The sequence below is a fragment of the Carcharhinus amblyrhynchos genome, chromosome 4 (assembly GCF_965287045.1).
Source record: "Carcharhinus amblyrhynchos chromosome 4, sCarAmb.v2.hapA, whole genome shotgun sequence".
NCBI lineage: Eukaryota > Metazoa > Chordata > Chondrichthyes > Carcharhiniformes > Carcharhinidae > Carcharhinus > Carcharhinus amblyrhynchos.
The window spans coordinates 18,610,069-18,637,846 of NC_137327.1; the positions used below are offsets into that span (position 1 = coordinate 18,610,069).

Genomic DNA, 27,778 nt, shown 5'->3' on the forward strand with positions numbered 1-27,778 from the left:
ACACACGTGTGCACACACACAGAAACGCTGATGCTTGTCATTATCTGGTTTTCATTAGGACTCTATGAAAACCTGAGAGAGCCTCACTCTGCCTACTTTCGGGATGGCCTGCTGTACTAAGCGCCAATCTAGGCAGTGACAGGCCTTACCCGGGACCAAAGGCCCCTAGGCCGGATGCCCTGCCTTCTGAGAGTTGTCAGCCAATCAGAAGCCGGCAGCTGAGTGCAGCAGGACCACGAGGCAGGTGGTGGCTGTTGTCAGCAATGCACCCACCGAGGCCTGGGATTGGCAAGGCACCTGGGCCACAGATGAGTGGTGGTGGGAGCAAGGGGAGGGCGCTGAGTGCCTGAGGCTGAGGGACCGCCATTGAAGCCAGGTGGGACTTCTCACACAGTGAGCCCCCCCACCCCCTGCTGGGTAAATACTAGCAGCTACAGGCAGAATGCGGGCCTTAACTGGGTATTAATTGCCCACTTAAAGATCTCAATTGGTAAAGAAGTGGGAATGCCATCCATGTGCCATCTCACCTCACGTCATCCATGTGCCATCTCACCTCACGTCATCCATGTGCCATCTCACCTCAGGCCTCAGACTTGATTTGGGGCAGACCAGAGAGACAGGGGTAGGTTACCACTCCCTGATGAAATGCCCCCTCACCACCTAACCTGCTTCGGGGAAGCGCCGCACAATTTAGAGATAGATATTGAGCAGCACTTTCACAACAGCTGGTTTCATTTCTTCCTCCTATTTGAGTTTTCAATCTCAGAAGGGCCTCATCGAAGAGACTCGGAGGGAAGGCTAGAGCACCGTGGGATCTCACTGCTCCAACACTTCCACCATCCCTTCCCCCACCCCCGCCACCCACATGTTCACCCTAGGAATGAAATAGAGAAGAAACGGAAGGTATTAGCAGCCAATGACTTCCTTTGGTGGCATTTACTTTAGTACAGGTAGCAACCCAACTACCAGGCATGAAACGATACTTGCTATCAAGGAACCGAACTGGAGAGGAAAACGCATTACTGAAAAATGCTTGTTAATTTTAAACGTTCTTGCTAAACAAGAGCATTTATATCTTGCTAACTAAAGCCGTTTATAATATGTAAAGTTTGGGACCCGTTTGCAAGCTAGACCAAATGCAAAGATAAAACAGATCAGTATAATCTGTCCCTAGATGAAAAGCACTAAGAAATCTCACAACACGAAGTTAAAGTCCAAACAGGTTTATTTGGAATCACAAGCTTTCAGATGAAGGAGCTGCACTCTGAAAGGTCACAATTCCAAATAAACCTGTTGGACTTTAACCTCGTGTTGTGAGACTTCTGACTGAGCCTACCCCAGTCCAACGCCGGCATCTCCACATCCCAGCTGAAAAGGGCATTGGCTGAACCTTTCTCACAGGGGAAAAGGAAAGGTCTGGTTCTAAGGCAGTTCCTTTTCTTGTCTCCTTCACCTGGCCTAATCGGGATAATTCCGGGAATTCCAGCAGTGAAGGCCGAGCAGACTCACTTGGTTCTGCCAGAGATTGATTGTGGACTCCGACTGGTTCAAATAAAGTTCACATATGAGTGACATCACTGGAACTTGCCCGTGACAACAAACACAAAGGCCCCATTTATCCACTCAGCCTCGCTCCTTCCAGCTTCTTTTTACAATCTAGCTACAGATTTGAATTTTTTGTTGAGAATTTGCAGCTAGGGGACAAAGTGTGAGCCAGAATGTGGAGTTATTTACTCAGATTACATGCCAAGTAATGTTTCTCACTCTTTGCTCTTTGTGTGAGTCTTGGCCATAAAGGCAGATATTTGTCACAGGCTGGTATAAGCCATGTGTAATCCAGGTAACTTAATACCTTTCAGCACAGAAAGCGCCGTGCAGCAGTTGTCCACCCAAGGAAAGCCTGAGGAAGAATTGCATCATTTCATTACATCAGCCTCAAGCACATTGGGCGGGGGAGTAGCTGGGGTATTATTGAATCTGTCGCAATGCAAGTACATACAGTTGTTCAACCTTCAGATACAGTGCAGTGGTGGCTATGATTATAGAATCTGTACAGTATAGAAGGAGGCCGTTCAGCTCATCAAGTCTCCACCGACTCTCCGATAGAGCATCCTTCCAGGCCCACCCCGCCCCGCTGCCATACTCCATGTATTTACCCTGCTTACCTACACATCTTGGGACACCAAAGGACAATTTAGCATGGCCAGTCCACCTAATCTGTACATCTTTGGACTGAGGGAGGGAACCAGAGTGTGCCATACGGGAGAATGTGCAAACTCCACACAGACAGTGACCCAAGGCTGGAATCAAACCCAGGTCTCTGGCACTGTGAGGCAGCAGTGCTAACCACTGTGCCACCGTGCCACCGTGCCACCCTTTATGTGGACATTAGACAGTGGAGCCATGGTGTAGATAAAACATGGAGAATGAGTTCTGCTGCTGTGTGACATCAACATAATTGGAATCCCTGCCAACTGAGTGAGAGTTGTTGATAATGAAATAACTGCAAATGGCTGTTGTTCTATACCAGACCCCAGTCTGAAGGTTAGCGTTTAACTGATGTACAAGGAGTCTTAGTAGGCCAAAAAGTGGCTTACTATCCCATTTGTGTCAGCTGTCTTGTCACTATTATCTTAAAAGGGTGCTGCCATTGGGTGGCCAAAGAGGCCAATTAGTTTAGGTGGTAGATCCTTTAATACATTTCTATGATATACAGTGGGAACCAATGGCCATTTTAAGATAATAATGGGCTAAAGATAAGTTTTGATTTCTTTGTGAGGCCAGAAGTAGGAGCGTTACTGCAGACTGCTTCAAATTAAGCCATGTTTCTTTGTTACAGGCTACCCTCTTCTCTCTAAGAACAGGCATATCCCTCACCCCTCTACTTATCAACCACCCGGCTCTCTGTGCTGTCAAAACTTGCATCATCACGCTGCCCCAGGATGTCCACGGAAACAACAAATGAAGTCTGGCTCTTAAAATGCATGGGGGTGGGTGGGTGGGATTGTCCCCTTTGATACAATCAGATGGACAACAGTCTCTGGCTGCTCACCCACTGAACAGTCAAAATCAAGCCACAGATGTCAACCACAGTACTGGCTAAACCAATTCCAGAATATGGCTGCACTGAATCTTTGGATATTGCTGAGAATTCTAACTTCCCTCTTCCTGTTGATAATCTCAAAGGAAGTGCACTGATCAAAAATTGAATACAGCTGGTACAGCACTCCAAATTCTGATGTGAATTTGCTGGCGTAGCCTCTTTCAACTTTATATAAGCAAGGACACCAGCCAAGCATGTGTGGCAATACATGTCAGGAAAGGAATGAAAGGCTGTGCCTTTTCTCCCTTGAAGGGAGAAGGCTGAGTGATGCCCGAATAGAGGCCTTTGAAATGATGAAGGGGACACAGAGTGGGCATTTCATGTCACGGGGAACAACATTAACTACAGGCCAACGATATCAAACAGTCACCAAGAAATCCAGTCGGAAATTCAGAAGAAACCTCTTTACTCAAAGAGTGGCGAGAAACTGGCTGCCAAGGAGAGTGGTCAAAACAAATAGTTTAATGAATTTAAAGGGGAGTTAGACAAGCATATGAGGGAGAAAGGAAATAGTTGGTTAAGATCATAAGTTTAGCTGAAAGAAGATGGAAGGATATTCAAGTGGCAAAGGCTAGTTGGGCCAAATGTGGGGATGCACAGTGGCATAGTGGTTGGCATTGCTGCCTCACAGTGCCAGGGACCTGGGTTCAATTCTCACTCTGGATCACTGTCTGTGTGGAGTCTGCATGTTCTCCCCATGTCTGCATGGGTTTCCTCCCACAGTCCAAAAACGTGCAGGTTAGGTGGCTAGGAAATGATAAATTGTTCTTTAGTATCCAATGATTACATTTGGGGAATTAGCGCGGTAAATCTGGAATTACATGGATAGGGCTTGCGTAAGACGCTCTGTCGGAGTGTTGGTGCAGACATACTGGGCCAAATGGTCTCCTTCTGCACTGGAGGTACTCTGATTCTGTGTTTGTAAATCATATAAACAACGCAATCAATATGTGCAAGTACAGTTTGGAAAGTGTTCCACTTCCATCTGAAGCTAATCCAGTCAGATTACTTGCTTTTGAGAATAGGATTACTCTGTGCACAATGGGACTATTAGAAGTAAACAAAAGTGTGCGAATGAAACTTTCTATCACTCATTTCCAATATATAAAACAGAGCACCAGCAATTGTGATTAAAGGCTTGGATCATTTAATGCATAAAGTATTGTATAAGTAAGTATGACGTTAACTCAGTTTTCTTAGCAAAGTATTATCTTATGCTTATTTGTAACATAAACAGAAAGTATTAACTCACATTATTGCAAACACGTACCATACTGGCAAAAAGCTCCCCGTCATCATCACAGGCTACTCCTCCTGGACTGTAGAGCTGGAACCAACCATCTTTGCCAGCCCGAACACTCAACAAACAAGAATGGACCTGCCAGAAAACAATTAATTCACTTGAGTGCCAATCCTGCATTTAAAATATGCTCAGTGACCCATATTGGACTGGCACTGGATGATTTTTACTTATCCTGTGATCTACTTTTCAATTCCAGATCAATTTAAAGTCTTCACAACCAGTGAAATCAGAAAAAGGCCTGACTAAAAGCTGTAACTTGAGGGCAAATTAATGACTTCATTGAAGCTCAACTTTTCATTAAAAAAAAGCATCGAATGGAGTGCAAAAAGTGCAGAGGCTGCAGTGTACTACATTATGTACATACACATATATAGAGCACATATCCATATAGGTATCAGACACACATCATGTACAGATACTGACTGTTTCTATGTTACTTTACCATGTGCTGTTTGAGATTTCTACCCACAAATTACTTCCAGTGCCACTTTCCAGTCGGCAAATTAATGTGTAGGTTCAGGATATGCTGCAGGAAGGAGGGCTTCAGATTCCGTGGACATTAGGGCCAGTTTGGCGGGGGGGGGGGTACTTCTGTTCAAGGTGAATAGTTTCTGCCTGATCACACCTGGCATCAATATTCTTGAGAGCACGAAGGCTGGAATTTGAATATGGTGAAGAAAGTGTAAATTGGCTGCAATACTATACAGATTTCCCAGCGGAGGGTGTTGAACACAGTGGGAAACCCCAAGGACAGTGTCAGAGCCAGGGGGTCTCAGCACCAGCTTTTGCACACCACCCCACACTGCGAAACAGAGAGGGTCAGGGAGGTTGGGAATCAAGCCCGTTAACTATTGCAATTGGAGAAGGTTGAAACTATCTGACAGCAGGTTGGCACTGAGATGTAGCATTTAAAAGTAGAGTACACAAGAGGATTGAAAAGAAGGAGATAGACTAGGTAAAATTACAAAAAATACAATGATGTGCAGGTTAGGAGAAAATGTGTGCAAATACAGGATGTCTTTAATGCATTCAATGTAATGCAGGTTGGTGGCATCTGCTGCCTGCTTATTTTCATGATTACTGCATGCAAGTATCCGTGATAGCATTGTTGCTTTCTGCATGTACCGGGAAAATCGATACATGCTCACATTACTCAAAATTAGCCTGCCCCTATTAAAGAGGAAGTTTATTGTGGCCAGAGCAGATGCTGGAATTTCTGTGGGAACTGAATCTAATCTGGGAAATATAGAAATGGCTAAACATGGGAAAGGGAAGTCATCCAGGCTTTCAAAGCTGCACCGAAGATTCTGGTGGAGAAAGAGTAAAGGAACAGTGATGTCCTGTACCCAAAGGCAGTTCTCCAAACGGTGAAACGGCAGTGGGAGCAGAGCCTATGGAAGAATAGATAAGGAATAGAACTCAGAGTTGTGGTGAATGGCTATTTTTGGACTGGTGAAAGCATAGAATGAAGTTCCCCAAACTTCAAAATTGGGAGTCTGGAGAACAATTTCAAAATTTGCAGATGACATGAAATTAGAAGGAAACAGCAAGAAGGTTAATCATTGATTTTAAGAGGACATAGGTTGGGTCACATGGCAGATGAAGTTCATGAGTTGATACATTTTGGTAGGAAGAATAAGGAGAGATAATACATCAAAAATCTCAAAGTGCTTGTGAATAATCCTTGAAAGTGGCAGGACAGGCTAACAATGTAGTTAATAAATACATGGGATACCGGGTTTTATAAATAAAGACATATGCTATAGAAGGAAATTATCCTACATTAAGGCAACGAATATCATTGAAAAAAATTGTTTGCTAATATTGCCATCTGTAACTTCTAGTTTATAACACATTTATCATGTTATTTTGTGGATTTTATTCACCTCTTGTCTTGGGTCCTCTGCGAATCTCTGTATGACATACTTCAATTCCCTGAGAAAAATCACAAATCGGTAACTACAAACCACGTAACTCCTGTTGTCTTTATAAACAATGTAAATGTGTGATAGGAAAATTAGCTAAAAATAGGAATTGTTTCTACTCCAGCTGGTTCTCACTGCTGATGCTAAGCGAATTTGGGATTAAACAATCGCGGCAGATTAAAAGACATTTAAGAACATAAGAACATAAGAAATAGGAGCAGGAGTAGGCCATCCAGCCCTTCGAGCCTGCCCCGCCATTCAATAAGATCATGGCTGATCTGTCGCTGCTCAGTTCCACTTTCCCGCCCTCTCCCCATAACCCTTAATCCCCTCTCCTATCAAAAGCCCATCAACCCGCGTCTTAAAAATATTTAGCGAGGCAGCCTCTACCACTTCAACGGGCAGAGAATTCCAGAGATTCACCACCCTTTGAGTGAAGAAGTTCCTCCTCAACTCCGTTCTAAACCGCCCCCCTTTTATCTTGAGGCTGTGCCCCCTAGTCCTATTGTCTTTTTTGAGCGGGAAGAGTCTTTCCACCTCTATCCTATCCATCCCATTCATCATCTTATACGTCTCAATGAGATCTCCTCTCATTCTTTAGCCATGGTTTGATTCAAAGTTTCCCAAATAAAAGTTTGAAAAGACCCCAGGTATTGTAACTTCACATGACGGGATCCGTGCCCAGTTGAGAGCAAGATTGGAGATATTTGAAGTGTTAAAATTTGTCAAAAAAAAACCCCATCATCTGCTTTTAAGTTGAAAGTTTGTAGGTAATTATCAAGTGTTACTGGTGTGTTCCTGGTTAATATAGTGTGTCCATTTCAGCTGGAAATCCAGCCACTAATGTGACCTCTCAGCAGTGTACAAACCAGGTAACATCACTAAAGCACTGTCTTTAGGAAGACTATATATAATTAAACCTTTCCTTTGGGTGATGGAATGACTAGAACTGCATGATTCTTATTATTTTCATTACACCCAAGAGACAGGATGACGTATTTCAACACAATTTAATGCTCCGTATTGTTTGAAAACATGATATGTTGTGTGTTACGTTGCCTATTTTAGTATAGAATCATACATCATAGCTGGCACATTTGATTACTGTATTGTACTGATGTATAGGTACATTTTCCTCTGTTCATTGGAGAGGACATATTGGTGGGGTGCATTAGTTCACATTAATAACTGGGGAAAATATTACTAAACGTGTGCAGAAGGCAGGTTGGAACTGAGAATCAAGGCTTATTCCTGCAGTTATAAGATGTTATACTAACCCATCAACCAATCATATTGAAAAACCTAAGTTGTCACACTGTTACAGTGAAACATCTAAACATTAAGAATTGGACACTTTAAATAAAAAGCTCAGAATTGTACACATGCACACCCTGCTAAAGTCTATACCATGAGTACTAGTACAGTATATAGGCACCCCGCCAATGTAGAAGGTATGATTTATACCAATGACGCACAAACCCAAGAGCTGGAATGTATGATTCTCAATAAATCAATAATCAAATTTCTGAAGTATTCTATTTCAAGAGAATTCAATCGCATTTAATCAAACAATGTGCAAGTAAATTGCATAATAAATCATTCAAAAGATTAAGGACAAGATTTATGCATTTTAAAGTCCTTCCATTGTAGGAGCTAGTTTTTTCTAATTGATGCGAATGATTAAATATCAGTACTTGATAATTTAAAATTCAGTGGTTTTAGAATACCCAAATGCATTATGACAACTTCAAAGAGTCAGCTGGCTAGATTTAGCTGTATATCTTATGCTGAGTGCCCCTTAGTTAAGGGGCATATTTGTACTCCATGCATTTTTAAACGTTTTCTCATGAGCTAATGAAGAATTTTATTGCCTTATTGGAGTTGGGGTGTGGTGAGGTTGGGTGGGGAGACGCAGTGAATGTGTCCGAATATAGGGAATGCAGACTATGAGGCAATACCTGACAGTTCAATATATTCTTGCACAAGTACTTTCAACACAATTTAATGCTCCGTATTGTTTGAAAACATGATATGTTGTGCATTACGTTACATATTTTAGAACAGAATCATACATCGTAGCTGGCACATTTGATTATTATATTGTACTGATGTATAGGTACATTTTCCTCTGTTCATTGTGAGTGGAAACATTGGTGGGGTGCATTAGCTTATGTTAATAACCGTGGAAAATATTAATAAGTATGTGCAAAAGGCAGTGTTGCACACTTGGGATATGAACAAAGAAATTGAAAAGAACAGTAATTCTTTCCACATTCACAAAAATCATGTCTTTATAAATTAAAACAGATAAAGTATGTGACTTACTTTGTGAACTTCACATGTGCGAGTGCCCTGTAGGTGAAATGCACAGACATTTTATATATCCATCCGTAATACAATAAGTGTAACATGTATCAGTTAGTTATACATAGTTTTTAGAATATTTTCACCAAAGATATCATAAATTCCAGCCACAATTTGTTAAATACATAAAAAAAGAGAAATAGCTGTTGATGAAATAAGTTTTTAAAAATTTTTTTCCAATGCTAATGACTCCAGGTGTACAGGCAAGCAGTGAATGGGAATTTACCTGGGGACGTGGGAGGTTAGAATTATATGTTAGAGAACCTGTTAAAGGTCATTCATTGCAGCATGTTAGATTTAGCAATTTAGTCTTTGTGAATTCTAGGATCCTGTTTGTGGGTCACTAGAAAACAACAACAAAATAAATAGCAACATGTCAGTCATTATTTTCCTTGCTTTGTTTGAGTATCAGTTGAAGTTGGCTGTGCTAACACCTATGACATGATGTAGACACATACTGAGTCAGAAGAGAGCTTGATTACAGCTTCTAATTCTGACCCCTTGAGTTGTACTTTCAAAATCACCATGCTCATTACTCTGAGTCCCAAGATTTTGCACTGCACACAGCAGAGGCTACATTTTGTTCTCCCCTCGCTCAGCAATACAGTTTGCATAGGGAAACTTAATACATTCCATTGCTTACAGTGATAAGAAATCACACAGGAATATCTTTAAATTTCTGATAACTTACCATTGTTGCCCCATTTAATACTATGGTCAGTTCCTGGGGTCAATTCATAATAGTTTCAGCCGAGTTATGCAAAAGTAGCCAGAGAATGAGTAAATGCCTTACCTCCAAATCTCATAATACAGACACAAAACCAATCATATTTCTTTATGGCTGAACAGTGTTTCCCAGTTGGTAAATGACAATTTAATTGGAGCTAATTGATATTCTATCTTTCGTTTTACAGAGTATTTAGGCACTCAATCCTTACATTGAGGCTGATGTCACTGATTGTTTCGTTTGCAAGTGGGACATCTGATGGTCAGTCAATGTCACCTTGTGGATTCAAGCACAAGAAATAGGAGGCATAGTCCATTGACACTCACCAGCTCTGTCAGTAAGATCTGACTATGACCTCAACTCCACTTTCTCACCTGCTCCCACAACCCTCAACTCCCTTACAGTTCAAATTCTGTCCAATTCAGCCTTGAATGTATTCAATGATGCAGCCTCCACCACTCTCAGGGTACAGAATTCTGAAGATTGTCAAATCTCAGAAGAAATTCCTCCTCATTTACAGCTTAATTGGGAGCCCCTTCATCCAGAATCTGTACCCTCTTGTTCTAGATTCCCAAAAGGGGAAATAGCAACTACCCTCTCAAACCCCTAGAATCTTAGATATTTCAATAAGATCAACTCTCATTCTTCTAAATTCCAATGAGTGCAAATCTAACCAGCTCAACATTTCCTCACATGATGATCTGCTTAATGGACCATACATAACTGACTTGAAGAGAGGTAGAAAAAAAGTATGGGCTTGGTCTGGAACCCTGTCCTCAGCACTGAGAACTTCCTCATGTGAGAGTGGGGTTGTGACTGCAATGTAGCAAATGAGGAAACAAAATATCTACCGTATTCACTGCATAGATATTATTTATGTTGTATTGGTCTAAACCAAAGTTTGAAATTTCTTCTTTGAGCAGAGTTCTGGTGTGATAGGATTTCCACTGATCTCATTCCCCCAGTTTGGGGCTTTGTGGACATTTGATGGTCACATTGGGCCCTTAGTGCGATTCTTCTTCAAAGACCATCTCTTCATTGTTCCTTAATATCATGTCTAATAATTCCCCTGTTTGAGTGGATTCTTAGATGTTTTCCAAATAATACTCTAAAATTGTGACTTATCAATCTATTTCTAGTAAATTAAAGTTTCCTATTGACAACTGAATCTGTTCCTGTAGGGTTTTGGTTCAAAGCTTCTTCCTAACCTAACAGTAAGTCTAAGGTCACATACTAATCGACTCAAGAACAGCTTCTTCCCTGCTGGCATCAGACTTTTGAATGGATCTACCTTGCATTAAGTTGATCTTTCTCTACACCCTAACTATTACAGTAACATTACACTCTGCACTCTCTCATTTCCTTCTCTATGAACATATGCTTTGTCTGTATAGCGTGCAAAAAACAATACTTCTTACTTTATGCTAATACATGTGACAATAATAAATCAAATCAATTCAAATCTGTATTTAGCAGATCCCTGTAACTTGTTTGGCTTCTTTTGTGTCTGTCACCCATACCTATAGAATTTACACCACCAGGGGTATGGCAGCATCATGGTCATTGCTAGACCAGTAATCCATAGGCCTGGAGTAACCCACAAGATGTGCGAGTTCAGATCCCACAACAGGAGTCGGGGTTTTAACTTCAATTAATTAAATAAATCCAGAATAAAAATCTATTATTGTAATGCTGACTATGAAACTATTGGATTGTCTTAGAACTCAAGTGGTTTCTCTAATATCCTTTAAGCAAGGAAGTCTGTCATCCTTACGAGGTCTGGCATATAAGTGACTCCAAGTACTCAGAGCAATGTGACTGAATCTTAGCTGTCTCTAACATGGCCTAGCAAACCATTCATCTTGGTGGCTCAGACCCACCTTCACAAGAGCAATTAGGAATAAATAGTGATTAATAGTGAATGAAAAAAATGGGATGAGTTCATTTAATTTTAATTAAGTTCTATTTCACATAAAAGTTACACACACTACTTCTGATGTTTATATTTTTTATCTCACAGAATAATCTGTACATGTACCCAGCCATGTCAGTACTTAACTAGATATCATATTTGTTCTAATATAGCATCCTATCAGGTAAGGAGCTCTGGATTTCCTATTTTAATCCTAAAGGTCCTAAACATTTATATAAAATGGTTTGAGGCATCTATTGCTTCACTCTCTGGGCCTATTTTCTCATCGTATTCTCGGGCAGCTCTCCCTTTCCACTCTACCTTCAAGGCTTTCCAGTTTAGCCCAGGACCAAAGCTAATCAAACACTGTCAACACAATCCAAAGCTTATTCTTTCCTCAGTTGTCGATTTATCTACCCACATTAATATGCCCCTTACTCGGGCAAACGGAAGGAAAGCTTCCCCAGTTGGGAAAACTGGGATTTTTACATAAAAAAAGAGTACACACAGAATATATACACGTATTAGCTACGTTCTCTGCATTGCTATACTTACTCTTTGGGAAAGGGAATAGGTTGAAGCAGGCTAGCAAGAGCAGGTCTCCAGTCGTCGTAATCTGACCTATGGAACAGGACAAACAGATATCAACTCCTGCATGAGTTACACTTACGTTTGTAATTAACACACAATTTTTCTAAAAATAAAACTAAATATATGAAATTACATTGCGTATTTCATCATGGCTGATGACACAGTCTTTCTTAACATAGAATTGTTCCTGCAACAAGTTATTTTATCCTGAATGTGATATCCAAACAAGGTTCCAAAAACAGTACAAGAACATAGGAAATAGGAGCAGGAGTTGGTCATTTGCCCCTTTGGCCCTGCTCCACCATTCAATCAAATCATGGTTGATTTTCAACTTCAATTCCACTTTACCCTATCTCCACATCTCTCATTCTACCCCAATACCCAAGGGAATAAGAGTGTCCCAGTCACCATGGTGATTGTCTGGAATGCGCTGCCTCGGAGGGTGGTAGAGGCAGGTTGCCTCACATCCTTTAAAAAGCATCTGGATGAGCACTTGGCACATCATAACATTCAGGGCTTTGGGCCAAGACCTGGCAGATGAGATTAGTTGGGAGTTCAGGTATTTCTAATGTGCCGGTGTGGACTCAGTGGGTTCACTCATTGTTTAAGAAGAGAGGGAGGCAGCAGATGGTTGGCATGACTTCAGTCACTGACAAGATTTTAGAATCCACTATTAAAGATGAGATTGCAGAGTACTTGGAAGTGCATGATAAAGTAGGACTCAGTCAGCTCAGCTTTGCCAAGAGGAGGCCATGTCTGACAAATCTGTTAGAGTTCTTTGAGGAGGTAAGAAGGAAGTTAGATAAAGGAGAACCGGTGGTTGTGATTTATTTAGATTTCCAGAAGGTCTCTGACAAGGTGCCGCATAGAAGACTGTTAAATAAGAGCCCATGGTGTTAAGGGTAAGATCCTGGCATGGATAGAGGATTGGCTGAGTGGCAGAAGGCAGAGAGTAGAGGTAAAGGGGCCTTTTTCAGGATGGCAGCCGGTGACTAGGGGTATGCCTCAGGGGTCAGTACTGGGACCACAACTTTTCACAATATACATTAATGATTTGGAGGAAGGAACTGAAGACACTGTTGCTAAGTTTACAGGTGATGCAAAGATACGTAGAGGGACAGGTAGTATTGAGGAAGAGGGGGCTGCAGAAGGACTTGGACAGGTTAGGCGAGTGAGCAAAGAAGTGGCAGATAGAATACAATGTAAAAAAGTGTGAGGTAATGCACTTTGGAAGGAGGAATGGAGGCATACGCTATTTTCTAAATGAAAATGCTTAGGAAATCAGAAATACAAAGGGACTTGGGAGTCATTGTTCAAGATTCTCTGAAGGTTAACATGCAGGTTCAGTCAGCAGTTAGGAAGGCAAATGCAATGTTAGCATTCATGTCACGAGTGCTAGAGCAGGGATATACTTCTGAGGCTGTATAAGGCTCTGGTCAGACTCTATTTGGACTATTGTGAGCAGTTTTAGGCCCTATGTCCAGGGAAGGATGTACTGGCCTGGAAACGGTCCAGAGGACGTTCACAGGAATGATCCCTGAAATGCAGAGCTTGTCGTACGAAGATCGGTTGAATACTCTGTGTCTATACTCACTGGAATTTAGAAGGATGAGAGGAATCTAATTGAAACCTACAGGATACTGCGAGGCTTGTATAGAGTGGACGTTGAGAGGGTGTTTCCACTAGTAGGAAAAATTAGAATCAGAGGGCACAACCTCAGGCTAAAGGGACAATCCTTTAAAACAGAGATGAGAAGGAATTTCTTCAACCAGAGAATGATGAATCTTTGCTGCAGAAAACTCTAGAGACTAGGTGTCTTTAAGACAGAGATGAATAGTTCTTGATTAATAAGGAGGTCAGGGGTTATGGGGAAAATGCAGGAGAATGGGGACGAGAAAAATATCAGCCATGATTGAATGGCAGAGCAGACTCGATGGGCCGAGTGGCCTAATTCTGCTCCTATGTCTTATGGTTTTATGATGGGCTGAAGGGCCTCTTCAGCACTGTATGATCCTAGGAGAAAACAACAGGATTATTGCTTGCATTTTCAAAACTTGAAATCTTCCTTCCTTGATACGTTGGCAAGAATAAATTTTAAAAATATGCAGTTATGCAAGAAAATCGTGTTATAACTATGTCAGGCTTTGTTAAGATCAAATCTCAAATACTGTACATAGTTTTGATCTCCGTACAAAGGAAAAATATATTCACCTTAGGGACATTAAGATCCATTTCTGAAATGAAAAGGAGGTTTCATGAGGAAAGATCGAGTAGATGGAGGTCACATTCTTTGGGATTTAGAAAAAATAAGAGATGAGCTCATTGAAACTTATAAAATTCTTAGCGGACTTTAAAGGGCTGAGAAGCCATGAAGGTCATGGTCTCAGGATAAGAAGTTGTCTCTTTTTAGAATGAGATGAGCAGAAAGATCTTTGCTCAAGGGTTGTGAATCTTTGGAATTCTATGGCGGTTATCTCAACTTTCCTGGGATGATCCAGGAATAGTGGGAAGTCTTGGCAGAACTCGATGGTTTTTTTAAATGGATGAGGCAGATCCGGTGGTGAATGACTAAAACAGTTATCTGCTAAATGGGTTCAAGTCTGGAGCCCTTGGACTAGAGGGAATAGAGATGAGGACAGTGCAAGAGAGAAGGGCTAGGATGAGACAGAGAGTAAACGGGGGTTGGAATTCTCCAGTCTTGCACCCCCTGCCACTGCTGCCAATGAAAACGGAAAATTTGGTGCTCCACTCACTGCAGCGAGAATGGAGAATCCCAGCTGCAGTGTGGTCAGAGAATTCCAGCCAAGGAGTTTTAACAATAACTAGGACATCAAAGGTGGAGAAACAGTGAGGAAGCAGTGGGAATAAGTAGCCATACAGATTAACAACAAGAGCTTAATCCCAAGAGCAGGAAGTAAAGTTGCAAGAAGTTTAATGATCTCACACAAGTGGTCAAGGTCAGCGTAAGCCGTATCCCACGAATTTTGGACACTGCTCAATAACCGCCACCAGACTCCATCGATTACAACTCATACCCAATTACTTCACCCCACACACACACACACACACACACACACACACACACACACACACACACACACACACACACACACACTTAGTACTGCCGTAAGCCCCACATTCACATCTCACAGCTAGCACACTATTCAACCATGGCTGCCATTTGTTCCTTCCACTGATGATCAGTAGCTTTCCACCAGCTGGGTTACAGTCTCAGAGCACCAGATCCCTGAGGATTCCAAAATGACGTCAGTGGCATGCAAGTACTCTTCTGATGGCTGATGGGAAAGGAGCCAGCGCTTGCTCACTTACTGTCCACAGGAATCATGTGGAGTAAGCAGTTCAAGATGTCAATCAGCATGCAACACTGATTTAATACCAGCAACAATATTTTTGGAGCCCCACATCTCAGGGTATACTTGGAAAACACATTAAGTAGCATGAAGTACGCCTCATCAGCGCTATTTAAAGGGATCATCAACAACTTACAGATTAGTTGCTTGTTGATTACTTCTGGCTGCCGTTACAGTTTTGCATGTTTTTGATGCTTTCTATACTTGTTTTAAATTTCAAAAATGACTGGGGCGTGCTGACTTCAAACAAACTTCCTGCGCAAACCAGCTGCTGCCAGCCATGGGTGCACAGGCGCCACTCCCCCAGGCTACCAGAAAAGGCAACAGGAGCATCAGGAGGTGAAGGAAGCAGGAGGGGGCTCCACTTTGGAACTCTAAGGGCAGTCAGCCTTCAACAAAGTCGGCACTATTGAGTCCAATTTCTTGCTCACATTTGCATCTTAAAAAGTGTCAAACACAAGAAAATATTACGCAGGAACCTTGGGTGAAGTATAAGGACAGGCACTAATCAAGTCCTAAAAGTTAACAATGTTTAAATGGCAGTGGCATAGTGGTATTATCACTTGATTGGTAATCCAGAGAGCCAGGGAAAGATCTGGGGACCTGGGTTCAAATCCCACAACGGCAGACAGTGAAATTTGAATTCAATAAAAAATATCTGGGATTAAGAATCTACTGATGACCACGACACCATTGTCGGAAAAACCGATTTGATTCACTAATGTCCATTAGGGAAGGAAATCTGCTGTTCTTGCCCGGTCTGGCCTACATGTGACTCCAGAGCCACAGCAACGTGGTTGACTCTGAAATGTCCTCAGAAATGGAAGGAAGTTAGGGGCGGGCAATAAATATCAGCCCAGCCAGCCACTCTCACATCCCATGCACGAGTAAAGGTGAATATAGAAATGGTAGCATGCAGCTGTGCAAGAATTGAAACATTTGGAGCTGAACCAATCATTCCAGACAAAAGGAAGGATTGATTTTGTGACGCGCTCTCGCTGCTGGACAGCCATAGTTTGTAAATCCATTCCACCATCTTGTGGGGGAACAAAACAATGATGTACCACAACCCCTAATAAACACGTTGCTTGATTGTTAATGCCTCAGATGCACAAAGACCCTCCAGCTGAACACCCAGATCATGCTTGTAGATTTGTCTACCAACAAAGTGTCCATTAAGAGGTGAAATTTTTTCAATATTACCAAAATAATCTGCTCAGTTTTTAAAAACCTAATTGTGAGATCCTCTGAGACTTAATATTGTCAGCATCTTGAGTCATGTAGGTTACTAAAGAAGGATTCCACTGATTTAAAAATGCAATTAAACACTTGCCTATTGCCAGTTTTTAATGCCATCTTTAATTTTCTGAAGTTCTTTGGAATCTAAATCTGGAGATGAAACGCAGGTCCGTAACTTGCAGTGGTCTAATGGCAATTTGGTCAAATTGCCACCCCACTTGTAATTAATCACCTCGCGATCCAGCCACTCCCATCTCACCTGGCCTTCCGACTCAGCCTGAAAATACTCATGGCTCTGGAGACCAGTGTACCACAGAAACTAGAAGTAGGAGTAGGCATTCGACCCTTCAAGTCTGTTCCGCCATTCATTTTGATCATGGCTGATCACCGAATTCAATACCCTGATTTCCCCCACTTCCTTCCATATCCCTTGGTCCCTTTAGCCCCAGGAGCTATATCCAATTTCTTCTTGAAAAAAGACAACATTTTGGCCTCAACTACTTTCTGTGGTGGTGAATTCCACCACAACAATAAAGCCACTACCTCTCTTGCAGCTATTTCAGGAGGGATTTTCCATTCTCGGTGAGGTGAGAAAACCAGCTGGTAGCTCACCAGATGCACAGAAACATAGGAATTAGGAGAGGAAGTAGGCAATTCAGCTCTTCGGGTCCGCTTTGCCATTTAACACAATCATGGCTGATCTTACCTTGGTTCGACTCCACTTTCCTGCTTGCTCCCCATACCCCTTCATCCTACTTTTCATCAGAAACATATCTATCTCTTTCTTGAATCTGCCGATTGATTTTGCTTCCACTGCACTCTGGTTCACTGAGTTCCACAGATCCTGAGAGAAGCAGTTTCCCCTTTTGTCAGTTTTGAACCTACCGCCTCTCTATATCTATGACCTCTTGTTTTACACTGTTCCACCAGGAGGAACATCCATTCAACATCCACCTCATCAATCCCCGAGAAGGAGGAGAGACAAAGAGACGTCGACAGCAGTAACTTGGGATCAATCAGTATCGAAGAAAGACCCTGAGTCCGAGACTCGGAGGCATTGGAACAAAACCCATCAGCAGGGAATCTGATCAGTTCATCTCATCAGGGAAAGCATTTCAAAGTCCAGACATTCACGATTTTGGATATTTTGTGGAGTTTTGAAACCACTCGAATACTTGTGTATACAATGGAGTAGCTCAAATGTTGATTACTTTGTGTATAATGAAAGAAGTCAGAAGCTAAATACTTTGCGTATAACGAAGTTTGGTGCCTAGAGTAATTTTATGGTAATTTGGCACAGTACAATAAACAAGATTTGATGCACAATAATTCAAGCTTTTGAGTGCCTTTGTCCAGGGCACAGTTGACCCAAGTTCGAGGGTCACAGGGGATGTCCTGGAGGGCTAGAACTTGGGGACGAGTGAAGGTGGCAGGATATATTGACAGTAATTAGCAAAGCAAACGGATTCTTGAAACAACACTTCTTCCATCTCATTATACAGTAAAGTCACGGCATTCACGGAAGTTACATTTCCACGAAACCTCACAAATGACGAAATTGTGAACAATAAATAATTTTCAGCTGGAGTCAGTTAGATAGGTTCCAGCAATGTGGGTGAAGCATTGCTTTACTGTATGACAAATTGTGGTACAGTACCAGTACGTGACAGAGAGGGGGAGCCTGTGAGCAATACAAGACGTATTGAAAATTTGAAAAAAAGAGACAATCCTCATTTAAGAAGAAAAGGAATCACCTCAAAATTGGCAGACAAAATTGGTGAACATTTCAAAATGGAACAGAGAATTCACTGCAGCTCTGAAACGAGTGATTTGGATACTTCCAGGTTAATCATAATTCTATAGAATAGAATCATAGAATCCCTGCAGTACAGAAGAGGCCACTCAGCTCATTGAGTTTACACCGACTTTCTGACACAGTAATTTATCCAGGCTCTTCCCCTCCACCTTATCTCTCTAACCCATACATTTCCCATGGCTAATTCCCCTAAACTACACATCCTGGAACACTCAGGGGCAAATTGACATGGCTAATTCACCTAACCCGCACATCTTTGGAGTGTGGGAGGCAACCAGAGCACTGGAGGAAATCCGAGCGCTCTCGGGGAAGGATGTGCACACTCCGGGAATCGAACCCAGGTCCCTGGTGCTATGCAGCAGCAGTGCTAACCACCATGCCACTATGTGATCCCTCCCTTTGGGCTGCTCTTCAGCTACAACCATTCCAGGCACCACTTTTAAGCTTTGAAGTTTGTTTATTAGTGTCACAAATCGGCTTACATTAACACAGTAATGAAGTTACTGTGAAAATCCCCTAGTTGCCACACTCTAGTGCCTATTCGGGTACATTAAGGGAAAATTTGGCACGGTCAATGCACCTAATCAGCACATTAGAAAAGTGCTTAAAAAAAATAGTTGAATGTCCACAACCAGGACAAATGGAAGGAATCTGCTTCCAGAGGCATCACCCTGTTAAACCATGTCCAGGTCTCTGCTCTGTCGTAGCTGCAACTTCAGAGGGGAAAGAAGTTGTGAATGAGTGAACAATTGCTCACAATGGGCTATGTGGTGGACAAAGGCTTTACTGCAGGTAAGTGAATACTCGCACGAAAGCCTTTGTCCACCATGCTGTCCACCTACAGGTTCACCGGAGTGAACTTGTATAGTGCGCAAGAAACAACACTTTTCACTGCATGTTAATACATGTGTCAATAATAAATCAAATCAAATTCAAAATGAATACATGAACAGGGAATTCGAAAAGCCGGCCTTTACTCTATTGCCAAAACAGAGGCGTGTGCCTCGACTTATGTTTATGTGCCCTCTTAAAGGAAGAAGAAAACCGAGGGCTGCACAACTGAGTTTTCATTCCATTTTTATCATGCTTTGCAAAAGGAGCATCTCCCCTCTTAAGCACCTCAAATTCTCTCAGCTAATTGCTGGTTAGCTATAAATCAGAACATGCAACCACGGATATTCCAGACATGAACGAACCTACTTACAGCATTTTGAGGATTTCCACATAGCAGCCGAGCACCCGCTCAGCCTGTGAGCTCAGTTCAATGACCATGGTGCTACAGGTAGGGCTCACCAGCAAACAGTCAATCAGGCTGGGCTCACTGTCACTGTTGCTGCTACTGCTGTTGTTGCTGCTGCTGCTGCTGCTGCTGTTGTTACTACTGCTGCTGGTGCTCCCTTTCAGTTTCTGATTCACCATGTTGCTCCTTTCCAATTCCACGTGGATCTCGGTTGAGTTCACGATGATGGATTTCATCCTCGCGTCGGTCGTGACCTCCTGCGACACGAGGTCGGGACTGCTGTGCAGCAGTCGGAGTGGCAGGTTCGGCTTCCGATCACACTGCTGCTGACAGCCATTACGTATTTCTTTCAGGCTGGGGGAATTGTCACGACTGCAGCAGAACATAGATAATTGTATGGACTGTTAAATATCTAATTAGCTATTTACTTCTACCTTCAACACAAAATGCTGAACAAATAACCCGAGCCAGAAATATCCGAGCAGTTTTTTTTATATATATATATATATAAAGCATGGCAAGATCATGTCTCCAATCCAAATTTAGTCCTCTTTTCTGTGTTTGTTATAATTAGTGATGGATTAATCAGTCCTCTCTGATCTGTTCTACTTTGTTTAATAACTAGTACACTTACAGTACCTGTACTGTTGGACAGTATTTACAGAACAAGGAGCGAGTTCAAACCGTTTGTTTAGGAATCTCAAGTCTAAGTATGTATTTGTAACCAGGACTTGTGCATTGTTGATACAGGTGTCCTAGCTTTCACCGCTTTTCATATACTGTTCACTACAAGGCTGCCTGGATCTTGCACCAGTTCTCTGGCTGATAGAACCACTGGGTTGCAGATTCCTCCCAGAGAGAATTATGTTCTTCTGTGGAATCAGTCAACATGACCAGCACACACCAGCTTTGGATTTTCAATATCTGATGCAAATGCACATCCTGTTCTGGAGCTTTGAGGATTGAAGGGCATATGCTCTACTTTAAAGCAGCACAGCAATCATCAAAAGACAATAACAGAAAATGCTGGAAAATCTCAGCAGGTCTGACAGCATCTGTGGGGAGAGAATAGAGCCAATGTTTCGAGTCCGGATGACCCTCTGACTAAGGATATCTACGCTCAAAATGTTGGCTCTATTCTCTCCCCACAGATGCTGACAGGTCTGCTGAGATTTTCAGCTTTTGTTTCAGATTCCAGCATCCTCATTATTTTGCTTTTATCATTAGAAGACATCTGGCAAACAGTTTCTTGTTTCGGCAAGTCAGGCTATGGAATTATTTTATCATGAAAATGTCATTCAAATTTAAGGCAAATTCATGTCGAGCATATTACTACATGGAAGAAGGGCAAAGACCAGAAATGAATGAGTCTAATGATATACTACCTCATTATTCACTTCTTCTTCACTTCACTCTACCGCTTACTCCAATTCACCGTCATAGGGAGTCGGAGCCTATCCCGACCGACGCTCGGCGTTAGACGGGACACACCCAGGATGGGCCTCATTATTCAACCAATCCCATTTTGTATTAAACTTAAATAAACTTCAGACTTTTGTACCAACCTGTTAATAAACTCTTCATAACAAGAATAAATGGCAGCTAAGCAGACAGCTACAAGGTTTGGTAGGACCCTTGGATGGGGACACTGGCCAGTAGGGCCATGCATACTGTAACACAAATTGTGAAACCAAAATTAGCTAAAAGCAATTTATACACTAGAAATTAAAAAATGTAATCAAAATGTGCAGTTATATTTTGCTAGAATCGTTCAATTTAAAGTTTCAAAGAGATATGAATGAATAATTAATGCAACTGGATATTCAATTAATTTGAACAGTTTTTTTTAAACCCAGACTGAATTATATTGCATAAAACTTCACTATTTTTCTAAATATATGAGCAATAATGTACTTCAGCAGTTAGCCAGGGAGAATATGGGATACCTGTGAATGAATTTCTTCACCACCTCCATTCCAGCGTTCAGTTCATTCAAAGCAAGAATGTACTCCTGTGTGAAAAGTCTCAGGCGAGGACACTTGCCAAAATCCTGAGGAAAGGACAATACAACATTGTTTTGATTCATTAGTGTTCCACATGTCACTGAATCATATTTTCCAAGCAGAGTCCTATCACTACCGGACCGTTTTGGCAGGGTTACACTGCAGCCCCCACGTCAGAACACTTGCAAAAATGCTTACAAAGCTCAGGGCGCCAAATCGGTAAAACATAAACGGTCGATAAAGAATAACAGAAAGTTCTGGAAGAAACACTTGGCCGCGTCAGTAGGGATAGAAACAGAGGCTGGAGTTTTCCTGATCTTCCATGCTGGCGGAATCTTCCAGTTCCGCCAGTGCGAATGGAGATTTCAACGGCTCACTGGTAGCAAGGAAAGTTCCAGCCAGAGTTTAAGTTTCAGGTTGACGGTTTTTTTGCATTTTCTGCTTCTCTCTCAGATTTTCAGCATCGCAATATTTTACTTTCTTAATTGATTTAATATCACGTCTCTTCTCGAATTATCAGACTTGTACATTTAAGACACAAAAAGGAAATTGACAGTTCTTTTAAAATTTGGTTTTATTGACCTGATCTCATCTTCAAACCACCAATTAGAATCCGAATACAAAGCAGATAAAGGTTCACATCAGGTCATATTGTAACCTATATATTTTTCAAATTTTTTTCTTTTACAGTCTTACTGAAAAATGTGTTTTGGAGATAAGCGGCATCAATGACAATCGTTCTGTCAGTTAAAAAAAACCTTTTTCTTCCCCAATTTCATACTGACAATAGCAATAGCACAGCAGCACAATGGTTAGCACTGCTGCTTCACAACGCCAGGGACCTGGGTTCAATTCCCGGCTTGGGTCACTGTCTATGTGGAGTTTGCACATTCTCCTCGTGTCTGCGTGGGTTTCCTCCGGGTGCTCTGGCTTCTTCCCACAGTCCAAAGATGTGCAGGTTAGGTTGATTGGCCATACTAAAATTGCCCTTTAGTGTCCTGAATTGCATAGGTTAGAGGGATTAGCGGGTAAATATGTAGGGATATGGGGGTAGACCCTGGGTGGGATTGTGGTCGGTGCAGACTCGATGGGCCAAGTGGCCTCTTTCTCCACTGTAGGGTTTCTATGATTCTAGCGTTGCAGGAAACAATGGTGTTTCAATTCCCTGATCCAATTTATATAGATATCTCAATTAAGTCAGAAATGAGAATATCGTAACTGGGTTCAATGCCACTTGGAGGGGAAGGAGGAAATTCTGCCAGGGTTTTGGCTCTTTATTTCCATTCATTGACCCCAGTGAGCACATATTTCACATTGAATGAGAACAGATTTGAACTTGCTTGCGACATTTCCACAATTAAATAGACCACTGTACAGACTTAAACTTCAAGGACAACACACAACTGCCTCCAATTCAGTCTAAAGAAAGGATTGATATCAAACTGTCAAGAAAATAAAAAAAACACGTTTCTCGAACAACCCACCATGTTACAGAATATGACTGAGCTAAGAGCCCACACACAGGCTGATTTTCATGAAAAAAAAGCAGAAAGGACATTAACTTCATTTGAAAAGTTATTCAGGTTTTCCCTGACAATGTAGGCAAAACGCCATTCAAAATTTACCGTTGTCAAATCCTTTAAACAAAACGCCTGTCCCAGTGGAATTCATAAAGTATTAGCCAGCATGAGTTTCAATTAGCATAAAACAATGTACCACATAACTCATGGGAAATCAGTTGCATTCATTATAAAAATATTTGCAGTAAAATTAAGCCAAAACCCTCCTTAGTTTGTTAATATTTAATGATTATATCTCTAATGGTTCTGAAGTTCTTACAGATTGCAGTCACTGGTGGCTATTAATCAAACCAATGTGCCAAACAGAGGATTGCCCAAGTTAACTATTAAGTATCAGAACAATTTCTTCAAAGGAATAGATTTAGGGCAGAATCTTACAACCATTCTTGCCAGTGGGATTTTCTGGTCCCGCTGCAGTGAACGGAGATTTGGCCGGGTGTCAAGTTCTCCATCCTCGCTTGCAGCATCAGCAGGATGTGAACTTGGAAGATCGTGCTTTTATTGTCTTTTATTTAAACCATAAAATCTCCACAATCCATAAGAAGGCCATTCAGCTCATCGGGTCTGTGCCAAGAGCATCTTACCCAAGCCCTCTCCTCTGCCCTATTTCTGTGACTTCATGCATTTATCATGGCTAATTCACCTAACTTACACTTCTTTGGGCACCAAGGGGCAATTTAGCACAACCAATCCACTCACCCTGCACCCCTGCATGCCTTTGGGCACCATGGGGCAATTTAGCATGAATAATCTACCTAACCTGCACATCTTTGGACAGCTCGTTGGTCTCTGAATCAACAAATCCTACATTAAGTATCTTGAAATGATTCAAGGTAATTCTTGTGTTAAAATCATAGAAAACTCATAGACGAGATTGAGACAAAAAAAGTCTACAACCTTTCAGCTTCTTGTTGAAGTAAGCTATTCTTTGCCTCATTTTCCAAAGCTGAACATTTTGGCGCGAACACAGTGGGGTGAAACCATTTGGCAATTTTAAATTTTGAAATACAATCTGTTGTTGCTAAGCAGGAAGTCACATTACCTTTGAACTTCGTGACTATAGATAGGTACTGTCACTCATAGAATATAATTACAGACAAAACAAGAAGTGACGTTCTTACATGACTTCCAACACAACTGAAAGCATATATTTGTAACATGACTGAGATACTTGGGAGTAACTCTAAAGCTGAACTAGCAAGCATCTTACTGCCATGTCAAAGGAACCCGCAAGGCATTAAAACAAAACGGATTACCATTACGCCTAACACTCAGGGACTGTCTATTGCAGGTGTGAGTGACTGAAAGGCTTAAATTAAAATTCCATCTTCAGTGAACACAAAAGCAGTCATTGTCTGTTAATGAGCAAGTTTCAACATGGTTAAACACATGGGCGGGGCGATCTCACAAAAAAATTCCACGAGCGTGAAAATGGAACAGAATCGTGCCCATTTTTTTTGGCGAGAGAAAATTTCCAATCCTATGCCACTTAGAGAAAAAAAACAAGGCAAAGTGTGATTCACCCCATTAGGGGAGTGGACAGAATCACTAAACATGATCTTCGTCAGTGAGGACCTCCACCGGCGAGGCCGTTAAGGCAAGACAGCCTTGGTGATCGCGGCCTTGGCTGACTGATTAATATTAAAATTAGAATTTAAATATTAAAATCAGCCTCGTACCTGGTAAACTCGTGAGTGGTGATAAACCGGGCGTGAACCTGGTTTTTCGGCTTTCTCGCAATCTTACTGGCTTACCATGCCGGTCGACTGGCATGATGAGCTGACAATGTCAGCCATTGAAAAATGGGGGTAAATTAGATAAGAATTCATCCAATCCTGCTTTAGAGATTTGTACCTCCTAGGATCTGCCACTCAAATAAAGGTCAGAAGGGTGAAAGTACAGCCAATGCCAGGCTTTGCTTTCAATGCAGGAGGAAGCTGGAGACTTGTGTAGATCATTAGGATTTAGATCAAAGGATTTATCCTGTCTGACCTTAAACAAGTGTTCACATCATTGTGTCATCTTAGTCTGTTTATCTATTCCAAATTAATAGATTAGGACAATGCTAGCTCCATACTAAATCAGTGCTCACAATAGGAATAAAAGAAATGTGTTCTAATAACTGACACCTCATTTTGATGGCATTTTGTTTGCACATTACATTTATGCTTGTAGCCTAGATTCACAAATTAAACACTAGTCACTTCTGTCTCTCTTGAACATCACTGCCAAATAAAAGTTGGCTTTGATTGTGAAACCTAAGCTCCAATAGGCTTGAATTAAATGATGCAAACCCTGAAGCTCTTTTGAAACTGGAATCAACACCTCACAGATAAATTATCTCAATCATACCTGCAATTGCCATGGGTTCACACTATGGCTGATTTAGACTTATTGCAAAAAAGAACTGCTCAAATCATCTGTTGTAGTGAGGCTTTGGAGCTTTGAACTTTGGCGAAATACCCATATTTCTAATTTAAACCTTTCAGTCAATGGGATCTCTGCCAGCTATGAGCTTTTCCTAACAGCTATAATCTTCTGTCTCAAAAGAGCCTGATTTCTATCTCCTGTTGACAGAGAGTTCAATTATCCAGAATACCAAATGATAGCAACAGGATTGACGTTTGGTTGAACTGAAGGTTACAAACTCCTTCCCAAACCTGGTTCTTACAGCACTGTCAATTCTTTCCACATTTGTGTCAAAAAGGCTGTCAGAGGTCCATCAGGAAATTAGTAGCCATCTAAATTTTCTAATGGCTAACAATCATAGAATCATACAGGACAGAAGGAGGCCAATTGCGCCATCAAGTCTGCACCAATCACAATTCCACTCAGGCCCTATCCCCATAACCCCTGTGTTTACCCTAGCTGGTCTCTCTAAGGGCCAATTTAGCACAGCCAATCAACTGAACCTGCACATCTTTGGACTGTGGTGGGGGGAGGGAACAGGGGCACTTGGAGGAAAGCCATGCAGACAGAGTGAGAATGTGCAAACTCCACACAGACAGGGATCAAAGCCAGGAATTGAACCCTGGTCCCTGGTGCTGTGAGGCAGCAGTGCTAACCACTGTGCTGCCCAAGAAAATGAAATCAAGTCCACTCTGGCTAATGAAGTCAAGGCTTTGCAACATACCAACATTGCAGTGTTGAAGGGCTGTCTTTCTGTATGAGACTATCAGCAAAAGCTCTGTCCTCTCAAGTGCACACTAAAGATCCCATACTGTTGTTCAAAGAAAAGCAATAGAGCTTTCCTGCTGTCTTGGCCTATTTTTATTTTCGATCAATACCACCTTGCTGTGGTACGGTTACATTGTCTGCTGTGTTTCCTTTCACAACAATAACCTGAAAGGTACTGCTATGTAAATGCAAACTTTCAAGTTCTCGGGGGAAGGTAAAATCTTAGAGGGGCCCTCCAATGGACCCAAGAGGCCTGCTACAAAATTTCACCCACCCTCCCTGTCAAACACCAATACCTGCAGGGAAACTTGCTGGGCTGGCAGCTTGGCATGGGCCTCTCCCGCTGCTGCCAGTCGGTGGTGGCTGGGTGAGGTCCTTAAGTGGGATACCTGAAGCCCTCCTCCACTGGTAAAATTGCAGTGGGGTCAACGGCATGATGTAAGCCCGCTGGATTTAAAATGCCATCCTGCCTTTCAATCGGCCAGCAAGGGAGTGTAAGATCCAACCTGCTCTTTCTTCACATAGGTTTATTTAATTAGGACCCTGATACTAAAGGGAAGAAGCGGAGGATGCAGTTATCAAGACAAAGCTTCAGTGTCCATACTATTTAAACGCAGATGCTCTTAAAAGCCAGAAAGTGCCAGCACGCTCTCAGTTTGCCTGGTGTAAAAAAACATATCATTCATTAGGAAACCTTTTTCTTTTAGTCCAGGGTGCATCCAAGACACTCCAGACTCCTAAAAGACATCATTCTTTGTAGGGTGGGATGATAAATTCCAAAATGCTGATATCTTTCAAGGCAAACCCCCAAATTAATGCCAGATCATCTCTATAATATTAGGGTTTAGATTCGTGCGTGCCTAAACTCAAAGTGGCCAGTGTTAGGTCAGAGTCAAACATTTGCAGGTGGTCTGTAAACTCAAGGTAAGCAAGTTGCAAATGTGGCTTCATTGCTCACATTTACCGGATGCAGTACCTTATCTCAGTGACAGCAAAGTGCCTAAACATGCAAGGCTGTTCTTTGTAAAATGTGATGGAATTGCCTACTGGAGCCAGACTTTGCAGTCAATCCATCTGTTTAGATTTTGTCAACTTAACAAGACGTTGTGAAAGAAAAGGCTGTTCCTATGCTTGTGTTAAGTTAACCTTCCTATATAGGCTGCTCATTACAGTGCACTTTCATCAAGTGGAAGTGAGAGAATCAAACGTGTCATTTCCCACACTGATGTTCTTACTCCATGACCACAAACATGATCAAATTATAATGATACGTGACTTCATACCTTCTCCGCATCCATCAATACAATTGAATCATAGATCATAGAATCCTACAGTGCAGAAGGAGGGTGTTCGGCCCATCAAATCTGCACTGACCACAAATGCACCCAGGCCCTATTCCCGTAACCCCACATATTTACCCTGCTAAT

At 41.9% G+C, this 27,778-nt stretch overlaps 1 protein-coding gene across 2 annotated transcripts in view; it reads right to left on the reverse strand.

Annotated features, from left to right (window-relative positions):
- cmip (c-Maf inducing protein) overlaps nt 1-27,778 on the reverse strand; it is a 227,149-nt gene that overhangs the window by 29,908 nt on the left and 169,463 nt on the right. The window contains exons 8-14 of one of the 2 annotated variants that reach the window (XM_080186763.1): nt 21,538-21,641; nt 21,157-21,261; nt 19,556-19,963; nt 11,890-11,955; nt 8,657-8,683; nt 6,293-6,341; nt 4,374-4,481 (exon numbers count right to left, since the gene is read on the reverse strand). In XM_080186763.1, the coding sequence (XP_080042889.1) occupies nt 4,374-4,481; nt 6,293-6,341; nt 8,657-8,683; nt 11,890-11,955; nt 19,556-19,963; nt 21,157-21,261; nt 21,538-21,641 (867 nt within the window). Of the gene's footprint in view, nt 1-4,355; nt 4,482-6,292; nt 6,342-8,656; nt 8,684-11,889; nt 11,956-19,555; nt 19,964-21,156; nt 21,262-21,537; nt 21,642-27,778 lie in introns of both variants that reach the window. The other variant, XM_080186762.1, reaches the window with a different exon arrangement.